Genomic DNA, 21,889 nt, shown 5'->3' with positions numbered 1-21,889 from the left:
TACAACTAAGATCAGAAGAGTTGTGCGTTCTAGGAAGACGAGCAGTTTTTCATGATGGTCTCCAGTAAATGGGTCTTATTGAGACTCTGACTGGCCTCATACAAAATCCAACAATGTTGACATCCTCTAGGCAATCCAGACTCTTTCAAAAAGCCCCTTTCTGCGTGAAAGAACCATTTACAGCTGATGAAAAATGCTTAAGCTGTTGAATGGTCACAGTTTTTCATGCACTGGAGTGCTTCTATTTTTTACCTAATGGTGCTTTTAGTTTCCGTTCTCGGTGTTTTACCTCAGAAAATCCACAGAAATGCCTCTGAGAAGACGCGCGAATGAATTCTGAAGGCGCAGGTGACGCGGAAGTGGAGGACAGTGATGATTCGGCTGGATGCAGCACAATAAAATCAAAACACTGCAGTTTAGCGGATACCTGAAGGGCAAAAACACATGCCACTGAGCTTTTCACACTTTTCCTCTGAAACAGAGCAGCATCTGAATGATTTTAATAGAGGAGATCATTTTTAATGATAATGCCTCTTTAATCCCAATATCTAGATGGGTTCTATAAAATGCTGCTTACAGATTATTCTGTTTTATGAATCAGGTGTCCTTTTGATGCAGCATTTCTAATGTTTCTCCTAGCGCTGCCATCATGCTGTCAACAGGTACACCTGTTGTTAAAGAACATGCCAGACTGTACACATGAAGATTTTAAAGCACGTATGATAGTGAGTATTATCAAAGGCACGGAGTGGGCAGAGAAGGGGCTCCTCACAAAGGAGGGGAGAAAAGGTGGATTTGGAGGATCCAGTAAACAGATTAAACCCAAAGAATCTTTTGCTTTCAACTTTAACAGTGAACATGTAAGATGGGCAACTATGTGTTTTTACTTGGCCCCATATCTATTTTAATTCAATGTAAAACAGTATTTTTGCACCCAAGAGGAGATCAAGCTGAGGACAAGTTAAGGGTTTGTCTAAAAATACCGGAGACAACAAAATTCTCCTGAGCTTCGAGATGGAACATTAACAAAAAATGTGCAACACTGCATGATTGTTTTACTGCATCATAGGCGTGCGTGTGTGTGTCTGTGTGTGTGTGTGAGAGAGAGAGAGAGAGAGAGGGAGAGAGAGCCCCACATTGGCTCTGCGTCTTGTTATCTTCTCAAGTCAGCATGAATAAAAGCTGAAGGAGCACAGTGATTTTGTAATTAATATTTTAGTCCGTCTGCCACTCTGCTTAGAGACTGAGCAAGAAAGGGTGGCAAAAAAAGGCAAGAGACGTGATAAGAGGTTTTACACGAAGAGAGGAAACGCAGATATACTGTTAAAGAGCCTTTTCGTGTACACGCAGCTAAATGAGGCAGATCATGAGGGAAATAATCTGGTGTTTGTTGTGTAATCAGTGTTGTTACTGCAGATGGGATGAATTCTGCCCACCGCTCAGAAACAGAAAGTGTGGCTTTGACAGATCCAGCTGACTCTTTCTTTACCTCCCCTCTCTCTTTCTCTTTGTCCCAGCCTATGTCAGAGTGTTGTGACAGGCGAGTTGTCGGTGTTGTGGGAATAGCAGTCTTAAAGTGCTCATTATCCTGTAAGGCTTCATTCTTGGGGGCAAACAAAGGCGGCGGTGAAATTGCAGCCTGTGCCTCCTCTCTGCTTTAGCTGTATGTTCCATGAGGCCCTGAACGCTCAACTCCACTAGACCTGGACACGCACAGCGTTGGAACATTTATGCTGCACAGGTGCCCTCCAATCCAGTTGAGTCATGCCGTTCGCTTCACCTTATAGCGTAGCAATCTGCCCTATCTGCAGATAATAAAAACAAGGCTAATCGTCCTCGCTAAAATGTGCAGTGAAAAAGGAACCTGCGCCTGTTCACATGAAGGAAGCCTGTGCGATGGAGCAGTTGAGGTGTTTTTATTCTGGATGATCGGTGTAAGCCGGTGACTACCACGAGTCCTCCAGGCGCTTGAAGAGTGCTTAACCACCTGGAGTTTTGGGTTTTTGTGGTTATCAAAGGGATTTGTTCCAGAAATATCCTCACATTTCTGCACAGATGTGAATGCAGACTCTCCTCTTTGTCCTCCACAGGTAACAGGTTTTCACTGACCTCCTTCGGGGCGCTCTACATCGCTGATGTGCAGAAGGAGGATGCCCTCTCCACCTACCGCTGCATCACAAGACACAAGTACAGCGGCGAGACGCGCCAAAGCAACGGAGCCAGGCTCTCTGTAATGGGTGCGTTGAGTTTTACTTACTTAATAATAAAGCTAATAAATCTCTTTTATGCTTTTTAATTTCTTTTTTATATAGCTCAGGTGACAGTTTTGTCTCCCAGTTCTAGTAAAAATGATCTTGTGTTCCACCAGCAAAATGTTTTAGATCGGTTTTATCTGCACTTAGTCTGACTCTTAAGTTCGGGAAAAGTCCCACATGCTTGAGTGTTGCTGCACTAAATTATACCACATTTGGTATGAAAAACACCTTTAATCTGATATTTCTTAAAAAATACCCATATTTCTCCCCTACAGACCCCAACGAATCCTCACCTACCATCCTGGACAGTTTCCAAGCAGGGGAAGTCCATGCGGGACAGAGCATTGAGCTCCCCTGCATTGCTGGGGGCTACCCCAACCCCACGGTGCGCTGGCTGAAAGATGGCCGCCCGCTGCCCTCAGATGCCCGCTGGACACGGCGTTTGACAGGGCTGACCATCAGTGACCTGAGGCAGGAGGACAGCGGCAGCTACGCGTGCGAGGTCACCAACAGTTTTGGCTCAAAGGAGGTGTCCGGACAGCTGCATGTTATAGGTACGTCTGCCTAACGGCACACTGACACAAACAAGCTGCAAGACTCCCACGCTGTCTTTTCATGGACGCTGGAGGACAGGCACATTCGCAACTCCCCTTTTTTTCTGGTTCGAGCCACCTCCGGTGAGTCGGTAACGAACACGTGTGTGAGACGTGTGACGGGGCGTCATATCAGGTCTCAAACAGACAGACAGGGCAATAATTCACTGAGACTGAGTCTGTAACAGCTGCCAGCACGATTCACCCTCAGAGAGCGAGAGTGAGAAAAAGGGGTGAGGAAGATGGCGGTTAAGACCCAGGGGTCACCCAAGGGACACCCAGACATCCGGACAGCGCGGTATTGACATCAGCAACTTGATGCGATATTAAAGGAGGTGGACAGAAATGCACATTGTGTAACTTACACAAAGAAACAAAGAAGGCGCGACGCGCCGGGAGAGTGGAGGGACGGGAGGCTTTGCCACTGGGCACATCATGGCAGCACACTCTGTGACTCTGACAGGGTGAGGGGTGGGGGGAGGGGAGGGAGGCACAGAGATGCCCCCCAGCATCCACCACCAGCTGCCTTATTGCTCACTGACATTTTCTCACACACACACACACACACACACACACACACACACACACACACTAACCCACCCAAAGTGGACAGAGATGTGAAGGGATATCTCCAGCTGCTTTTTTAATGAGTGCGTCGAGCTGATCGAGTCACCACCGCTGATCGTGCTCTCGGTGCCACCCCCCCCCACACACACACACACACACTTTCACACACCCACACACACACAAATGTAGAGTGCTCCTGTGTGCAACCATACTCCATATCACGGTGCATTTATTAATTCATTCATTCAGCATTTCTTAATAAAACATACATTTTTCTGCCTTTAAAATCTTTATGATGAGGAATCATTTTATTATTGTAGATAAAAAAAATCCATTTTTGGAACTGTTTTTAAATCCCCAAATTTTTGTTTTCCCTCCTCACAGATCCGCTGCGAGTAACCTTGTCTCCTAAGAATCTGAAAACTGGCATCAGCAGCACGCTGTTCTTCACCTGTTCCGTCGAAGGTTCCCCAGAATACACCATCGCCTGGTTCAGGAACACAGAACTCATCGTACCCGACCAGCATATCTCCATCCAGGGACAAAACAACGACACCCTACAGATCACCGCAGCGCACAAGTTCCACTCTGGGGCTTACCAGTGCTTTGCATCACGAAAGGGCCACACTACTCAGGACTTTTCCATAATTCTGCTAGAGGGTAAACTCTGCATTATTTTAAAATCGATACATGAGATATGATGGAATAAACTAAAATAACACCTTTTCTCTCCACATCTGTGTGTCTCCTCTCAGACGGTACTCCTCGAATCGTGTCTTCCTTCAGTGAGCGGGTGGTGAATCCAGGAGAACCCTTCTCCCTAATGTGTGCAGCCAAAGGAGCCCCTCCTCCCTCCATCACCTGGACTCTGGATGACGAGCCAGTGGTGCGGGACTCCACCTACAAGACCAGCCAGTACACCCAGTCAGACGGCCTCACGGTGTCCCACGTCAACGTCAGCAGCCCGCACATCCGAGATGGGGGAGTGTACCGTTGCGTCGCACGCAACTCGGCCGGTAGCGCCGAGTACCAAGCGCGCATAAACGTAAGAGGTGCCTGTCTGCTTTTCAATATAAATGCACTCTACACCTGACTGCAGCATACAGACACCCAAGAGTAGTCAGCTCCTCTAGGATTACATCTTTTATTAGTAGTTTTCTTGATGTTTTCGTAGAGAATATGTGTGAATCTCGCCACTGGCTGGTGATTTTTCATGAAATTGTGGATAATTCATACAAGAAGAGACTGATTTTATGTTATAGCACAAACATATCTATGTAGCATACAGACAATCAGATAGATTAGCTAGAGTAAAATCAACAATATCCTCAGTCATATTTAAATAATGGGAGCATAACTAACCTCCCTGTCCACCTGTCAACTTGCCCCAATCACTCCCTCTACCTTTATCTCGTCACCTCCCATCTCTGTGGCTGCTGGCGGCCTCTGCCATGACCTCCCTCACGCCATCTACCACTCTTTCTCTGTCTCTCTCACCCCTCTCTCTCTCTGCTCACTCCCTCCATCCCCTCTTCTCTCCCCTGTGTCTCCAGGTCCACCTCGAATCAGACCCATGAGGGACATGACCGCAGTGGCAGGCAGGAACACCTACATAACCTGCCGTGTGATTGGCTACCCTTATTACTCCATCAAGTGGCTGAAGGACGGCATGCAGCTGCCCGATAATCATCGTCAAGTGGTCTTTGAGAACGGCACCCTGAGGCTAACGGACGTGCAGAAGGGTGCGGACGAGGGCACCTACTTGTGCAGTGTTCTGATCCAACCCCAGGTGTCGATCAACCAGACCGTTCACGTCACCGTAAAAGGTAGGGACCGAACGGATCAAAGCGCTCGCATCGATTACCGAGTGAGGCCGCAGCCCGGACGTAGTGGATCGTAAATTTTGTCTCACTTGTTTATATAATTATTCGTTTAGTTGTGTGTTCAGCGTGTGGATGTCATGTATGATGACCCTTTAAAGTTGAGTGGCGTGCATTCATGACAGAGGACACTATGGTTGAGCGTTTGTGTGTGTGTGTGTGTGTGTGTGTGTGTGTGTGTGTGTGTGTGTGTGTGTGTGTGGGTGGGTGTGTGTTTGGTTTTGCCTTTGAGTGGCCTAATGATGGTAGTGGGGCAGCTGCAGAGGTGTTTGAGGGTATGTGCGTGTGCCTGCGTGCGAGTGTGTCTCTGACTTAATTAGATGAATAATAATGAAGCCTAGATTAAATCCCCCAGATGTCTCAGCTGTAGTACCCCCACCCCAACCTCCATTGCTATGGCAACTGAATGACTTTCTGCTGCCAATTGGACTCTAACCAGAGCAGCTATTATGGGCTGCAGAGGATGGGGTCTGAAAGGGTGGGGTTGGGGGATAGGAGGGTCCCACTGGCCAATAACCTTCTAGGTCTCTTAGCATTGCTCCAGATGGCCGCGCTGCTGCTCTTCCATGACTATGGCCGCTTTTGTTCCACTGATTCCCTCTCTCTTCCTCTTTCCACTAGTGCCACCCCTCATCCAACCCTTCGATATCCCTTCTACCTCAGTGGGGAAGCTCATTTACATCGCCTGCGTGGTGTCATCTGGGGACATGCCCATACGCATCACCTGGCACAAAGATGGCCAGCCCATTGTCCCAGGCTCCGCCTCTGGCGTGGCAATAGAGACCAAAGAGTTCATGAGTTCTCTGCAAATCACCAAGGTGACGTTAAAGCACAACGGAAACTACACCTGCATCGCCAGCAACACCGCCGCCACTGTCAGCTGGGAGCGACAGCTGATCGTTACAGGTGAGGGATTGATTACACCAAGAGTGGCACCGAATTAGGTCGGCTCAAATTTGGTATCTACCCAGAGAGAGCCAATTAAATAAAGCCTTTCCATAGCTTAATCACATCTGTCTGTTTCTCAGTGCCGCCGCGGTTTGTAGTGCAGCCCAACAATCAAGACTGTATCTATGGCAAAGCTGGAGTTCTCAACTGTTCTGTGGAGGGCTACCCTCCCCCCAAAGTCATGTGGAAACACGCCAAAGGTAAAATCAGCAGCTCTTCCAGACAGTGTCTGCACGCAGACTTCTAGTTCCAGTCAAGACCATCCTCTGGTAAACTTTTTGACCGAAGCCCCACCGGTGCTTGGACGAACTAAAATGTGCTGTATTTCATTTCTGTTTTGCTTCGCAGGTGTTGGAAACCCTCAGCAGTACCACCCCGTCCCTCTTACTGGCCGCATCCAGATCATGTCCAACGGCTCTCTGCTCATCCGCCACGTGCTGGAAGACGACCGAGGGTATTATCTGTGTCAGGCCTCTAATGGTGTGGGCTCAGACATCAGTAAGAGCATGATCCTCACTGTCAAGAGTAAGTGTCAGTCATCCTCCCTTCCGTTCTTGAACGCATCTTCTGTATTGCACACACTCTGTAGCAAGCTTTAGCTTTTGGAGGAGAATAAGATGGGCTAAGATGCACTTTTGCCCCAGGCTAGTGTGACTCGCACTGAACCCAACTAAAGCTCCAACCTGCACTTTCTTAAGTGAGGGTATCTTTGCTATTGATTGATGTGTTCCGGCTGCTGGCCTGCGTGTTCTCCGGTGTTTGGCAGGGAGAAAGGCTTGATGAATTAGTGATGAAAACAAAACCACAGGAACCCCCTCCAATCAATAATCTATGTCTGAGGAGAGGAGCTGGAAAAGAATCAGGAGGACAAGTAAAAGGCAGGACGGGAGGAGGTGGAGACTGAGGCCTAGCAGGGCGCCGAGCGTGAAATGAAAATGGAAAATGAAGCGCAGAAATAGAGATGTCCATACATCTGTAATATATCCTCAGTTTCCAATACCGCATCCCCGCTCCCCCATCTCGTTACAACACATAACACGATTCGTCACGCTGACACTTGTCTGTGCTTCCTCAGTTCCTGCCATGATCACGAGCCACCCCAACACCACCATGGCGAGGAAAGGCCAGACCAAGGAGCTGAACTGCACGGCACGAGGCGAGCAGCCCATCATCATCCGCTGGGAGAGGGGAGACACCGTCATCGACGCCGAGAGGAATCCCCGCTACTCCATCACCATCAATAAGAAGGGGGACGAAGTCATCTCTACCCTCAAGGTTCAAAACCAATACTTCTATGATGATTCCAACGTTTTAACAGTTTTCTTGACTTGACGTATTGTAAATGTTACCTGCTCATGTTTCGGCTCACAGCTTAACCCAGCTGAGCGAGGGGACTCCGTCTTCTTCTCCTGCCACGCCATCAACTCCTACGGAGAGGGTCGTGGGCTCATCCAACTCACTGTGCAAGGTTTGGCTACCACCTGTTGTGCACATGTCCCAAATTCAACATTAGCTCAGGTGTTAGCTTGACGCTCTCGCCTGCTAACCACAGAACCACCAGACCCCCCTGAACTGGAAGTGAGAGAGGTCAAAGACAGGAGCATGAACCTGCGCTGGATTCAGAGGTTTGATGGGAACAGCATCATCACCAGCTACGACATCGAGTACAAGAACAAGTCAGGTGGGCGTCTCCAACATGAAATTTGATCAGAAGCTTGCAGAAGATCGCAACAAACGCTGAAATCTTTCCTTTCCAGATTCTTGGGACCACATGTACACGACCAGGAACATCTCACCCACCAACAACCAGGCCAACATCGTAGAGCTGCACCCGGCTTGTGTTTACAGCATCCGCATGTACTCCTACAATAAAATTGGCCGCAGTCTTCCCAGCAAAGAGCTCACAATTAGTACAGAGGAAGCACGTAAGTTCTGTCCTGCAGAACCTATTGGTCCCGTCTGCGTTCTCTCAGTGTGTTCTCTTTAAAGCTGCGAACTGGGAATTTTGTTTCATATACGCTTTATTTGACCCACAGCTCCTGATGGGCCGCCGATGGAAGTAATCCTTCAGCCAATGACATCTCAGAGCATTCGTGTCACGTGGCGGGTAAATTTAAGCTCTTTTATAATTTTTTTGGATGATACAGTTTAAATAATTAGGACACTGTTCTCATTATAATCTAACTGTAAACCTACTGAACTGGTGTTATTTTATTAGCATCAAATGTTAGATTTGATCATTAAGCGTGTTTGTTGAGGATAATCAAGCACATTTTGTGCTCTTTATAACTTATATGTAAACTGATGATTAGATATGTTTGACATTATGTTTCCCTGGTTGTGAGATGGAAGATTACATATTTTATTACATGCTGAATGTAACCTATAAACTCATGCCTTTGCTTAACAACAGTGCATTTAAATTTATTGCTTGCCCCAGGAACTAAATATTAGTTCTATTCAAAAATGTGGAACAAGCTAGTTATAATATCCTTTAATAGTGATTACTGTACATTCTTTTTTGTTTCTGTGCGGCTGAAGAGTATTTCTGATTGTAATAATGCCGTCTATTATCTCATTCTCCCCAGGCCCCTAAGAAGGAACTACAGAACGGGGTTATCCGAGGCTACCAGATCGGTTACAGGGAAAATGGTCCAGGCAGCAACGGCCAGTACAGCATCGTGGAGATGAAAGCTACAGGGGACAGTGAAGTCTACACCCTGGACAACCTCAAGAAGTTTGCCCAGTATGGGGTCGTGGTCCAAGCTTTCAACAGAGCCGGGACAGGCCCGTCCAGTACTGAGATCAATGCGACGACGCTGGAAGACGGTGAGAGCACGCGAGGAGACGTAAAAAAAAAACAGGTGTATTAAACACGCGGTTGAGCTTTATCGGAGCAAAAGGATGGTTCACCACCAGCGCTACTAACATATATAGACGCATATGACCTTAAAAATGGAAGGCATGAATTAGAAGCACATCCCCCCATTCCTCATTCCACTTTAATTAGCACCCTCATTAGGCTGGTGGAGAGCAAGAGAAGAACAAGGAAGCCCATTACTACCCAAATGTCTGCCCACTCCACTTCCCTTATTTCCCTCTGCCATTTATTGGCACCTTATTACTCTGATTTTACAGCATTTTATATACCTACATTTCCAGGACACAGTCTACCCTCCTTTTTAACATAATTATATAGACCCATCAAATATAAGGACATCTTAATCAACATTATATCGCTGATTAAAAGCCACATAGTGTGAATTTTATTCTTCACTTCTCCGTTCTCCCAACACTCATCTCATTTTGCATTTTAACAAATATTTAGGCTAAATGAGTGATTTATTATGATTCTGTCACGCTGGACGCTCAGACAAACCTTCTGAACAACAGTGGATACCATAAACTTTGCTTTACCCCCGCACAGCACCTAGTTGACTCCCCCTCCCTATAAAATAATAAGTAGCATTCATTAAAATAGCTTTTTACCTCTTTAGTTCCCTCCTTAGTTGTGGAAAGGGACTAAATAAAACTGTCTCGACTGTGATATAGCCCATGTAATTTAGCAGTAAAAGCAGCATCGCTCCTCCGTCACTAACCTCCGCCCTCCTCTTGCCAGTGCCCAGCGAGCCTCCCCAGAACGTGAGAGCCATTTCCGTGACATCAGACGAGGCGGTGATCACCTGGTCAGAGCCTCCGCGGCTCACGCTGCACGGTGTCCTGAAAGGCTACCGGGTCGTGTTTTGGTCCCTTTTCTCCAATGGAGGTGGGTGGGTCAGAATCTACATATAGGCTCAGCAGCCTACACAATGTAACACAATGTATCGTGCCTTTCTGTATTTCCTTTCACGAAAACGCACTGGTGTTTATACTACAGTTCTACTATAGTCAGCTAAAGTAGATTGGTTCTCTCTGTCTGGCTCAGAATGGGGGGAGATGCAGAACATCACCACCACACGGGAACAGGTGGAGCTGCGGGGGCTGGAGAAGTTCACCAACTACAGTGTTCAGGTGTTGGCCTACACTCAAGCGGGAGACGGCGTCCGCAGCAACGTCCTGTATATACAAACCCGAGAGGACCGTGAGTATATATTTATATATATGCAGTATAAGTTTTTGTTTTTTTCTTGCTTTAAAAACAATTTTTCTTGACTTAAATGTGGCTTTAGATTGTTGTTAAATGTCCTCAGTATCACATCAAGTCACATTTGTTAACAGAATTTGTAACTTTCACTTTTTCAATAGGATTTATTCCCTCAAATTTTATTTGGGAGGACTTAATGCATGCCGTCATTTATTAATTAATTTATACGTATCACCAGAGTTGGGAAAGGACTGAACGGTGTGTGGGAAATGGGAGAGAGGTTACATCAAAAAGCAGGCCGGCCTTTATCTCAAACCCATGACAAATGCTTATTTATTCTGAGAAGCTCCATTAGCAGTGCTAATAAGAATTAAGAGGCTTTAAATCCACAACCCATGGCAAAGGGAGGGGTGAAAGGAGTCACGGGGGGGAAGAGGAGGGGTGCTCTGTGGGGGCTATAGCATCCAAGAGTCAGCCATCAGCCCCAGCCTGCGTCCTCTCCACCACTCCTCTTGCTACAGGCATGGGGATTAACTCCGCTTGGATTAGAGAGAATTAATTTTGTGCTTACACCATTGGAGGCGGGATTACAGGCAGATCCATGTCTCTTCACGGAGGGGAGGGAAGGCACGGTCGTGGGGTGAAGATAGGAAAATAGAAAAGTGATCACAGGGCCTCAATAGACTCAACACAAATGGCAAATTAAGGATAAATGAGTTGGCTATGAGGAACCCTGTCTCCCTGTCTGTCTGCCTGTCTGTCTGCCTGTCAGCTTGTCTGTCTGCCTGTCCTGGGCAGATATTGGGCACCAGATGGGACCCACCCCCTCCCAGTTTGATATGGTGGTCTAGTTATGCTAATGACGCCCCTCCCTACCACCACCACCATCTTCGCTCCCGTCGGGGCTGCACCTATCATTCCCGCCATTCTTTCATCTCCTCCTCCTCCTCCTTTGAAACCAGCTTCACTCTGTCGGACCTTTTTGACTTGATTTCATCCTCGTTCGTGCGGTGAACAAGCACAGGCTGCACAAACAACTGAAAAAGGGGCCTCACATAAACAGGAACAAAGACTTGGTGGGGCTCTTTTGGATCAGGGTCTTAAATTGCCTTAGCGGCTCTCTATGGACCCCTGATGTGGCCCTTTTGTGAAATGCAAGTTATATTTATGGTTGATTTGAATAGCTTTGACACGGTGAACCCGTACTGTAAGGCCAATGTGACAAAAGGATTACTTAAGACGCTTCAAGAGGGGTTTTTTGTGACCTGCAGCCAAAAATTACAGATTTTATAGGAGCTTTAAAATATTGTGAGAACAAGAGACCATAGCGAGAGTTTCTTTTTTCACCAAATTTATTTCTTTTTCCTTAAATTCCTTATGTGAGTTCAGCAAACGATTGTTTTCATCAGCTCAAATTTGCGGTCAAATCCCCAGACAGAAATCTGAAGCAAAAATTGTCGCTTCCTTCCAGCTGTGCTGCTGGTGCAGCTTTTAGGAGTCGGTGTTCCCTGAGATCAGCTTGTAATTATTGTCGCGATTGCACCATCACAGATTTGTCACGCCGACGCGTTATTGACCGCGCCGCTATTCTGAAGGCCTCTCGCACCTGTAATGAGGGTATTACGTCCGGTCGGAGGCTGAAGTGGCGAGCGGAGGATCAGACGCTGGCGTCTAATCTGTTTGTGGGCCTGCGAGTTAAGAGAATGTTGGGTGTCACAGAGTCAGAAGTGCTGAGCAGTGTCTGCCTCAACATATGTCACCCGCATCCACGCAAAGGGACTTCTTCCAAGTCCTCACAGAGCGGCTTAGTGCGGGATAAATCTATCAATCTCCAAACCAGTCTGCTCACTTTAACAGCCATCCAACACCCAACATGCTCACACACACACACACACACACACACACACACTGAGCATGCCTTCTCTGCTGATGCTGATGTTTCTGTGCTTTTCCTTTTAGTCCCTGGACCACCAGCTGGTATCAAGGCAGTTCCCTCCTCTCCCAGCAGCGTGGTTGTCTCCTGGCTGCCTCCCCATAAGCCCAACGGTATCATCCGCAAGTACACCATCTACTGCTCCAGTCCAGGGTCCGGGCAGCCGGTGGGTTCCCTCTCATATATCGGTGACTCATAAACTGGAAATATTCCAGTAGATTGAGAAGCAAGTATGCCAGTGTAATAAAAATGTGCCAGTGGAAATAAATCTTTGGTAACCACTATTATTAATTAAATCCACACGTGTGTGTGCGTGTGTGTGTGTGCGTGTGTGTGTGTGTGTGTGTGTGTGTGTGTGTGTGTGTGTGTGTGCGTGCGTGCATCTCTTTCACTGCATTTGCACCATCGCTTTATTTCCTGCCCTCCCAGATGAACAGATGAGGTTGTCTTGGCAACGTGATGAGACGTAGATATGCAAATGAAGCAGAGAACAAGCTCACACATGCACACTGCCGCATAAGGAACACACGCAGACACACACACAGACACACACCCTCTACACTTTCACATTTTGTAATTATACGTGTATTTGTGGCCTTTCGGCTGTGGTTAGGCTGTGTGCTCAGAGTGAAATGCGATATCAGGATAGAAGCTCACTTTCTTATTATTCACAAATTCTCTTCCCTCTCCGTGCATGAGTGCCATTTAAATGAGCACGGGCGAGGGAGGGGAGAGGGAGGGAGGGAGGGATGGAGCAGGGGAGGGGGACTGGAGGTTGATAGAGAGAAAGAGAAACACCATTAGAGGTGGGGAAAGACCAAAGGGAAATGAGAGAAAAAGAGAGAGACGAAAAAGGAGGAGGAAGTGTGTGTGTGTGCGTGTGTGTGTGTGTGTGTGTGTGGGGGGGGGGGGTGCAGGCTGGGAGGAGCAGGGGAGGGTATCAGTCACATCGAGATGAGAGTGCTTTTGTCCATCTTTTCATTATCTCCCTGTATCACTCCCTGGATCACCACAACACCACCGCTATGCCGGAGGAATTTTCAAACGCACCCCCAACACGCGCACAAACACACCTCCCTCCCTCCCTCCCTCCCTCCCTCCCTCCCTCCATCCTCTCGTCTTCACTGAACTAGACAGAGAGGGATTGAGGAAAAGAGGGGGAAGCAAATGGTGAAAGGGCTGAGGATGAACATGGAGAGATGAACAGATTAGAACTGAGGAGCCAGTTTGTTTTCGTCTGCATGTTGGCGAGTGTGTGTTCCTGTCTGCAGCTGGATGTTTCAGTCATCCTTACAAAAATATTTTAACCCAATTTCACAAAATCCCCCTTAAGAAGAAATCTTTAACCATTCTAAATGACTTGACTTTTTAAGATGGATGGCACAACGTGCTGTCTGTCCTTTTCATTTAAGTTGATAAAGAAACAAGTTGTTTAAAAAAAATAGATTATATTTCCAGCACGATCTGATAGTAAAATAAGAGTGTATCTTATTTTTTTGTATTAAACAATAAAAACAGTTTTCCTAGTGTTGATTCACACCCAAACGAATGTGCAAAAGGCAACATGTGGCTCAACAGAAACCAAATTTCATAAAGATGCCCAAGTAAATCACCATCGATCACCGCCGTCAGCTTTACCACTGTTACAGTCAAGGATTATTTAATCGGTCCATTTAAGTCTGACAGACGTCAACGTGTTCCCTCCCTCCACCAATCCTCAATCACTGCCCGTTATGATCCACATGGCGTCGCTCAGTTATCAGTTTGCTATAATGTGACATTTGTGCCCTTTGTCCCAGGCGCCCAGTGAGTATGAAGCCAACCCGGAGATGCTCTTCTATCGTATCACGCACCTTTCCCGGGGTAAACAGTACCACATCTGGGCAGCAGCCGTGACAACGGCAGGCAAAGGCAACTTCAGCTCAAAGGTCACAGTGGAGCCTGCTGGGAAAGGTGGGTCAGGAGAAGACTGAAGGGATCTCAGGAAAGGTTATGAGGCAAATTGCTCTAAAGCTCTAGAAAATTTCAACAGAGATCACTTACGTGGCCGTCTCGCCTTCCGGCCCCGTCCACTCCTTCTGTTATTGATTGACAGCTGTAGTATCGATCGAGCCGCAGCTTTGTTGCAAGAATTGCTGTTGTTAATTATGTGGTGATGAACAGGGCCTATCCAGTAAAATGACCCTTTGGGAGAGAGGTGGAAGGAAAGAATCAATAGAGGGGAGGATCTATGGAGAAAAGATAGACTGGAGGATGAGAAGGGAGGGGCTGTTGAAAACTATAGGCTGTGGATTTTACCCTTCTGAGCAGTGAAGAAACATCCCGTCAGGATGTTGAAGCTGAAGCCGTTTTTACATTTTTTTTAGATCATTTATCCTTATAAATCTACTCAAAGAGCCAACAAAAGCCACCTCATTAGTTGTCTTCTTTGCCTCAGCCGTTGTGAATTTATTCTGAAGTTCATTAAATAGATTAAATAGAAACGCTCTGTATACTTGTGTTTTAACTCGTTTAAAAACCTTCTGTGCAGTCCCTGCTAAAATCCTGTCCTTTGGTGGGACGGTGACCACTCCGTGGATGAAGGAAGTACGTCTACCCTGCAGCTCAGTGGGAGAACCAGCTCCCACAATAAAATGGACCAAAGACAGGTATATTTCTCTACTCGTAAGAATAAGAAGAATAAAAAGATTGTGGAATCATAATAGAAGATGTAACCGGTCCCTTCTTATTCAGTGAGGATTCTGCTACACCGGTGACATCTGACAGCCAGAGGCAGGTTTTATCCAATGGAACCCTGGTCCTACGATCTGTCAAAGCAGAGGATTCTGGGTACTACACATGCACTGCCACCAACACTCTGGGCTTTGATACTATCATAGTCAATCTGGTGGTTCAAGGTAAGACAACTAAAAATGTATTTTCAAGAATATTCCATGAATTACCTCGACTCTGCTGCTCAATCACGCTGTATGTCTGTATGACAGTTCCTCCTGATCAGCCCCGACTGACCGTCTCCACCACCTCAACTTCCTCCATCACCTTGGCATGGATCCCTGGAGACAATGGCGGAAGCTCCATCAGAGGTACGGCCATGAAAAGTCTTCTTGTGTCCAGAGAAACCCTGAAGACCTTGCAACTTTCAGCAAGTATTTCATTAATGTTTGCGTCGAAATGCCGAAACTACAGACAAAAGGGGGTGTTTGTTGCCCTCTGGTGTTAGAAACGTGTAACTGCATCACTTTTAATTCCCTAAAACACAGGCGATTGATGAAACTGTTCTTGCAGGATTTGTGCTGCAATATTCAGTGGACAACACTGAGGAATGGAGGGATGTGTTCATCAGCTCCACTGAAAGGTCCTTTAAGTTGGACAATCTGCGCTGTGGGACCTGGTATAAGGTCAAATTGGCTGCCAAAAACAGCGTGGGCTCAGGACGCATCAGTGAAATTATTGAGGCCAAGACCCATGGAAGAGGTGAGGAGGGAGTCGCGAACTTATGGGTTCTCAGAAACTGACAAACGCAGCATTTCTTTAATGTATCTGTTATTTATCCCGCGTGTTTCTCCTCTACAGAACCGGTGTTCAATAAGGATCAGCCGCTTCTCACCCACATCAACTCCACTCATGCAGGCCTCAACCTGCAGGGCTGGACTAGCGGCGGCTGCCCCATCACCGACCTGATGCTGGACTTCAGGCCTAAAGGTACCTGGGCCTGGCAGAGCCTCAAGGCCAACTCCACCACACAGCTCTTCCTCAGTGAGCTGCGTGAGGCCACCTGGTACGAGCTGAAAATGAAGGCCTGCAACAGCGCGGGCTGTGGCAACCAGAGTTCCCAGTTTGCTACTACTGACTACGATGGCAGTAAGTGTGTCTGTCGCATTTCTCTTCAGTTTAGTTTTTTCCTACACCGACTCCCATGTCTCTGCAGGTACAATACCTCCCATCAAGTCAGCTCGAGGAGAAGGCGACGACGTGAAAAAGCTGTTTTCCATCGGCTCTCCCGTCATCCTGGTGACTCTCGGCGTCGCGTTGCTGTTTATCATCCGCAAGAAGCGTAAGGAGAAGAGGCTTAAACGGCTGAGAGGTGAGAGAAGCCCCCCAGCAACAGCTTTAAATCATTCAGCCCCTGTGATGGCAACGGCCGACACATTTAATGTGATCATTGTGAACGAATGAACTCAACTCCCCCAAAATTGTTAGCGTTTGGCGCGAGTGTAGACTTAAATTCAAAATAAAACACATTTTGTTAGGGTTTGAAGGATATTCAGATGAACAAAAAAAACCAAAAAAGCATTTGTGAACAACTGAACGATGTGGTGATCGTGTATGGTGGATTTCTGTAATAAAGAATGACGTAATCGCCGCAGCCAACTCAAACCTAATCAAGGCATCGCTCTCTTATAGATGCTAAGAGCCTCGCTGAGATGCTCATCAGGTAAGAGCCTCTGTCATAGCCTACATTTACCTTTCAGTGTTAGAGCAGACATCAGACATGTCATTTCCACCTGTGTGCAGCAAGAACAATCGCAGCATCGACACCCCAGTCAAAGGGCCCCCTCAAGGGCCAAGGCTCCACATTGACATCCCCCGTGTTCAGCTACTCATTGAGGACAAGGAGGGCATCAAGCAGATCGGTATGGTCCGGCCTTCCACGGCAACATATGAGTAGCTTATATGAGGGAATAAATGTTGTTTATGTTGTTATTTATGTCTTGGCCGTGACCAGGAGAAGACAAGGCGGCAGTTCCAGTCACAGACACAGAATTTACTCAATCTGTGAATCCGCAAAACTTCTGCACGGGCGTTTCGCTGCACCACCAGGCCCTGATCCAGAACTCAGGGCCGCTGATCGACATGTCAGACATACGTCCTGGGACAAGTGAGTTATTCCCTGCAAATAAAGGTCAAACGCTGTTTGAGGATGTTTCTGATCACTGCGACCCCTCTCAGATCCCGTGTCCAGGAAGAGCATAAAATCTGCGCACAGCTCCAGGAACAGATACTCCAGCCAGTGGACGCTGAGTCGCCCCAGCGTGAGCCAGTCCACGGCCTCGGCCAGGACCCTGACCTCAGACTGGAGGACGATGGGCTCTCACGGCATCACCGCCACAGAGAGCGACAGCTACAGCGCCAGTCTCTCACAGGACACGGGTGAGTTCATCCCATCACGCATTAAAAAGCGACCCCAAAAAGGCACGCGAGTGAGATCACGCCGCTCCTTTTATCCAGACAAGGGTCGCAACAGCATGGTGTCGACAGAGAGCGCCTCCTCCACCTACGAGGAGCTGGCGCGGGCCTACGAGCACGCCAAGCTGGAGGAGCACCTGCAGCACGCCAAGTTCACCATCACGGAGTGCTTCATCTCCGACAGCTCTTCCGACCAAATGACCACCGGTACCAACGACCCGGCAGACAGCATGACGTCCCTCAGCACGCCGTCGGAGCCGGGCATCTGCCGCTTCACCGCCTCGCCGCCGAAACCGCAGGACTACGACCGCGGGAAGAACGTGGCCGTACCCATTCCCCACCGCGCCAAGAGTAAGTAGAGCAGAGGAGAGTCACGCAGGGGCTGCGGTGGGCTTTTTGTCACCGTCACCATTTTAAAATAATAAATAAAGAAGAGGAGAGAAAAATCATATATTTATATTAACTGTGATGTATTGTGCCAGAGGTAGACAACCCAGTCCTACAACTTTCCATCTGGTTAGACAACAACGCGGCCCGGCTGTTGGGTTGTCTACCTCTGATTTACACTATGAAACACAGGTCAGGGCACCAGTTGAAAAGAATCTTTTTTAATTAAAAGAAATGTCGCATGTCTCACAGGTGAGTTCTGCAACCTGCCCCTCTACATGAAGACGGACCCGTTCTTCCGCAAGCAAGGGGAGCTGCACGACCCCTGCCCGGCGGTGCCGCCGCGGGAAGCCTCCATCCGCAGCCTGACGCAGCGGGCGTACCACACCCAGGGCCGCCACAAGACTCTAGACTCTGCCAAGCAGCAGGCCCTGACGCTGGGCCATTCTGGGCTGAGCAGCCTGGGCTCCAGCTCGGGCACCGCCACCTTGCCCCAGAGGACTCTCACCATGCCCAGCTCCAACGCTGCCGCCACGGCTTCCACTTCCAGCACGAGCAGCAACCCCACCAACAGCAACAAGGTGGGGGGCTCCAGAGACTCGCTGCTTGAGAGCAGCTCCTCAGCGCTGGGGAGGCTGCAGAAACAGAGCGTGGGGGCCTACTCCAAGTCGTACACACTGGTGTAGTTAAGTCTGTAGCACAGGCCTGCTGTGCCGACCCACTCCTCCGCCAGCCCAGCTCTGGTACCCATCAGTCTGGGCCAGAACAGGGTCGCAAGCGTCTGTCTTTAAAGCTAACCGATGGCGAACCGCCCAGCGCTCCGTCTAATATCCCCGGGAACGGCGTTCTCCCGGACAGAACCCCAGATAGCCCTACGTTTCGCGTTCATCTGGGACTGAATTACTAACTCCGACTAACAGTTCCGACCGGCTGCTGCTCAGCTCTGCTCAGATCTCACGGAGAACCTCACAGCGACGAAGCAGGAAGCATTTGGACTGGTCATCTTTGATTTAGGTGCGACGGCTCCACGTTTTCGACGATGAAGACGACGATAGCCAGGATGAAGCTGGTTTCTCATGCACACGTGTACTGTCCTCCACGAGTATTATTGTCAATATGCAGGACTTACAGTTGAATTCCCCCCGTTCCTCTATTGTACGTATCTTTTAACCCCCTCATGTGTCTCTAAAAGCCCCAAATTAACAAATTCTCTCTAAATTCTAAAAGGAATCACTCAGATTCACTTTTGTGGACAAAAGTGACCGCATTAATGTTTCCGCTCATCGGTATCACTCTCTGGTTAAACAACATCCAATCAATTCATGGCAAGCTATGATTTCCCATTAAAATAGAGAATATTTGGTATTATAAAGAATTTACATATATATTTCTATGTAGGTATATTATTGACATTTAAGTGAAATTATGACAAAGTATAAAGCGTATCTGCTACAGCGGCGTGGTGGTATATACAGCAATTTAATGCTCATGTCACATTTAAGAATGAGACAATCGCTCAATCACTCAATTAAAAAAAAGAACGTTTAAAAACATGGACTAGTGAAAGTTAAATGATAGCGTATACTGTATATGGGATGACGTGTATGTTTCTGTATGTAGAGCGAGAGCAGAGTGTTGTGGCGAGAGGGGGAAAGCGAGACGTGCTTTGGGTCTGGAGCGGCCGGCTGGCTGGGTGACAGGGTTCGCAGCCCCGTCACAGCGTTCAGCTCGTCTCAAACGCCAGCGGTTGCTTTAAAATAGAACCGCGGCGCCTGCCCGACCTCCCAGCCGGCCCCGGCGTCGAGCTCCGGCCGATCTTGGCTCTCCCAAGAGGTGGACGGTTCGCGGGAGGGGCCCCCAGTTCGAGAAGGCGAGCGAAGTCAGATACTTTAACACTGAGCGAAGTTACATGTCAGGGAGTTTTGACATTTTAAATAGTTGCTGTTGCCCTGTCTGAAGTACTGTACATGTCCCGCCCCCGTTATCTCCATGACCCTCCATCTTGCTCTATTGTACATTCACACAAGAACCTATTGGAATGCCTGGTGAAAGCATCTTATAGCGTTTTGTGGTTTATGGGTTGTTGTTTTTTTCCGTTTGCATCGATTCTGTTTGTTTGAGGGAGGGGTACCTGTCAGTCTGATATTGATATATAAGATCCGACTTTCATTCAAAATCCCGACAGATTTTTCTGGTCCCGGGGTCGGACAGAAGGTCTGCGGCCTTAAAACCAGCCGAGTGAAATCAGGGACCGGCGCTCTTTGGGTCACACAAATTTAGACAGTAGTGTAAATACAGTGCTGGAGGTGGTCTGTAAACCCCAAATCATTCGGGCTCCCGTCCTTTTCCTGCGTTCGGATGAAACGGAGTCAAAATTCATCACCCCAAACACGCCAGATCTGCCATCCTTCATTTGTGTGGTTTATAGATTTAAGTCTTGTACATAAAACACAGTTTTTTATGAAGAGCTATTTTCATCAGAATAAATCAGGGGACACATCAGGGTCGAATGCCCCACGTTCACAATTGAACCCGTATCAAAAGAATGAAATATTTTCCTTCTGAAATGGGCAAAACAAATTTTCTTTCCCTTTATGTTTTTGATACCAATCTTTTGAATTTTTAAATTCTTTTTTTAAAGGTCTTTTGATGTTGTCATTTGTCCCATTTACTTTTTTTTTAATCATTATTTTGTATTCTGTTGCTCCTAAAAAGATTGCATGCTTGCTAAAAGGGAAAATTGAAGGGAAAAAATTTTAAAAAACCGAGGAAAAAAAAGTGGAGGGTATCCTCCGTCCAACATTTGTTTGAGTTGCTTGTTACAGCAATTGCTTGTGTTCAAAGGTACATTTTCTATGAAAAGAAAGCAAAAACTAAAAAGATCATTCTAACACCTTGTGCAATAAAGCTATCTTTCATATGCCATGGCTTCTGTTAATCTCAACCACAGCCACAACAATAATAAAGATAAATAAAGGCGATAGCCTACAGGGAGGGTGGTAGTCGAGACCTACCTCACCCAAAATATACTAATGAGGTCTTTTTGTGTGTAATCTCACTAACAATCAAGTAGGACACATCAACACATCATGATGCCTCAGTGTGTTATTTAGGTGGATAAGATTCAGATACACACACACACACACACACACACACATATATATATATGAAAATAAATGAAAAACAAACCTAGTGATGAGTGGGGCAAATAACTAACGCTATATACTATATACTGTATACATTTGGGAAAAGGACATTCTTGAAATCCAGAAATCCAGACCCACAAGGACCATCGTTTGCTTTTGTATTTAGGTGCTGCTGAAACCAAACGGTCTGTTGGCCGGCCTGTAGGATGCAGCTCGTAATTCTGGCTCAAAGTGAAAATGCTCTTGGACTCTCCTTTCATTTCACTGCTGCGGGCTATTTCCGTTTGTTTTCAAAGGTCACCTGTCTTGAAATAAAGAGCCTCGTGTCAAAGGCTGCGACCAGATTTCACCTCATCTTCAGGCCAAAATAGTTCAATTGTTTGCACACTGTACATCTCCAGAGGGGGGCTATAGCTGTAGATACATTGAAAGAAAAAGAGAAAACAAGTGTTTTCTCCATGAATGATAGCAAAAAAGGTTAAAAAATTTGAACATTTGCTTGTTTCTGGTTGTTCTTGGTTACTGTAAAAATGTTTTGTAGCCCCCCATATTGATATTTTACGATTATTTCTTGTGAATAGCTTTTTAACACGAGGTTTAAAAAAGAAACGGTCCTTTAACATGTAATTGTCTACACAATAAAAGAACTCACTATTTTAAAAAGTCCGCTAAGCCATGCATCCAAATGGCCACTGGGTGGCGACATAACACCAGAAACCAGCAATCCCTCAGCACGGGTTAAAAGATACTGTGACGACAGTATTGGAGCAAAAGAGGGTAGTCAGTCATGACGGATATGCTGTGAATAATTGATGCACTTCAGAGTCACCTGCACTATTGCGTGAATGCTCCAGCTAGTGGCTGCTGCAGTAGAGATCCAACAGATCTGAACAAAATTCTGTTCTTCTG

At 47.1% G+C, this 21,889-nt stretch overlaps 1 protein-coding gene across 1 annotated transcript in view; it reads left to right on the top strand.

Annotated features, from left to right (window-relative positions):
* LOC130537269 (cell adhesion molecule DSCAML1-like) overlaps positions 1-20,757 on the top strand; it is a 41,277-nt gene extending 20,520 nt beyond the window's left edge. The window contains exons 4-33 of the mRNA XM_057053944.1: positions 2,091-2,237; positions 2,531-2,809; positions 3,800-4,075; positions 4,171-4,467; positions 4,969-5,241; positions 5,917-6,201; positions 6,324-6,443; positions 6,592-6,768; positions 7,319-7,518; positions 7,615-7,711; positions 7,796-7,924; positions 8,001-8,168; positions 8,280-8,350; positions 8,832-9,072; positions 9,863-10,009; positions 10,169-10,324; positions 12,287-12,426; positions 14,060-14,213; positions 14,791-14,908; positions 14,994-15,157; positions 15,245-15,343; positions 15,546-15,734; positions 15,834-16,121; positions 16,189-16,344; positions 16,665-16,695; positions 16,776-16,894; positions 16,987-17,139; positions 17,211-17,411; positions 17,490-17,798; positions 18,087-20,757. Of these exons, the coding sequence (XP_056909924.1) occupies positions 2,091-2,237; positions 2,531-2,809; positions 3,800-4,075; positions 4,171-4,467; positions 4,969-5,241; positions 5,917-6,201; positions 6,324-6,443; positions 6,592-6,768; positions 7,319-7,518; positions 7,615-7,711; positions 7,796-7,924; positions 8,001-8,168; positions 8,280-8,350; positions 8,832-9,072; positions 9,863-10,009; positions 10,169-10,324; positions 12,287-12,426; positions 14,060-14,213; positions 14,791-14,908; positions 14,994-15,157; positions 15,245-15,343; positions 15,546-15,734; positions 15,834-16,121; positions 16,189-16,344; positions 16,665-16,695; positions 16,776-16,894; positions 16,987-17,139; positions 17,211-17,411; positions 17,490-17,798; positions 18,087-18,520 (5,618 nt within the window). The 3' untranslated portion in view covers positions 18,521-20,757. The remainder of the gene's footprint in view (positions 1-2,090; positions 2,238-2,530; positions 2,810-3,799; positions 4,076-4,170; positions 4,468-4,968; positions 5,242-5,916; positions 6,202-6,323; positions 6,444-6,591; positions 6,769-7,318; positions 7,519-7,614; positions 7,712-7,795; positions 7,925-8,000; positions 8,169-8,279; positions 8,351-8,831; positions 9,073-9,862; positions 10,010-10,168; positions 10,325-12,286; positions 12,427-14,059; positions 14,214-14,790; positions 14,909-14,993; positions 15,158-15,244; positions 15,344-15,545; positions 15,735-15,833; positions 16,122-16,188; positions 16,345-16,664; positions 16,696-16,775; positions 16,895-16,986; positions 17,140-17,210; positions 17,412-17,489; positions 17,799-18,086) is intronic.
* The last annotated feature ends 1,132 nt before the right edge of the window (positions 20,758-21,889 follow it).

The sequence above is a fragment of the Takifugu flavidus genome, chromosome 14 (genome assembly GCF_003711565.1).
Source record: "Takifugu flavidus isolate HTHZ2018 chromosome 14, ASM371156v2, whole genome shotgun sequence".
Taxonomy (NCBI): domain Eukaryota; kingdom Metazoa; phylum Chordata; class Actinopteri; order Tetraodontiformes; family Tetraodontidae; genus Takifugu; species Takifugu flavidus.
Note: the sequence above shows the minus strand (reverse complement) of the source record. Positions and strands in the feature narration are given on the sequence as shown.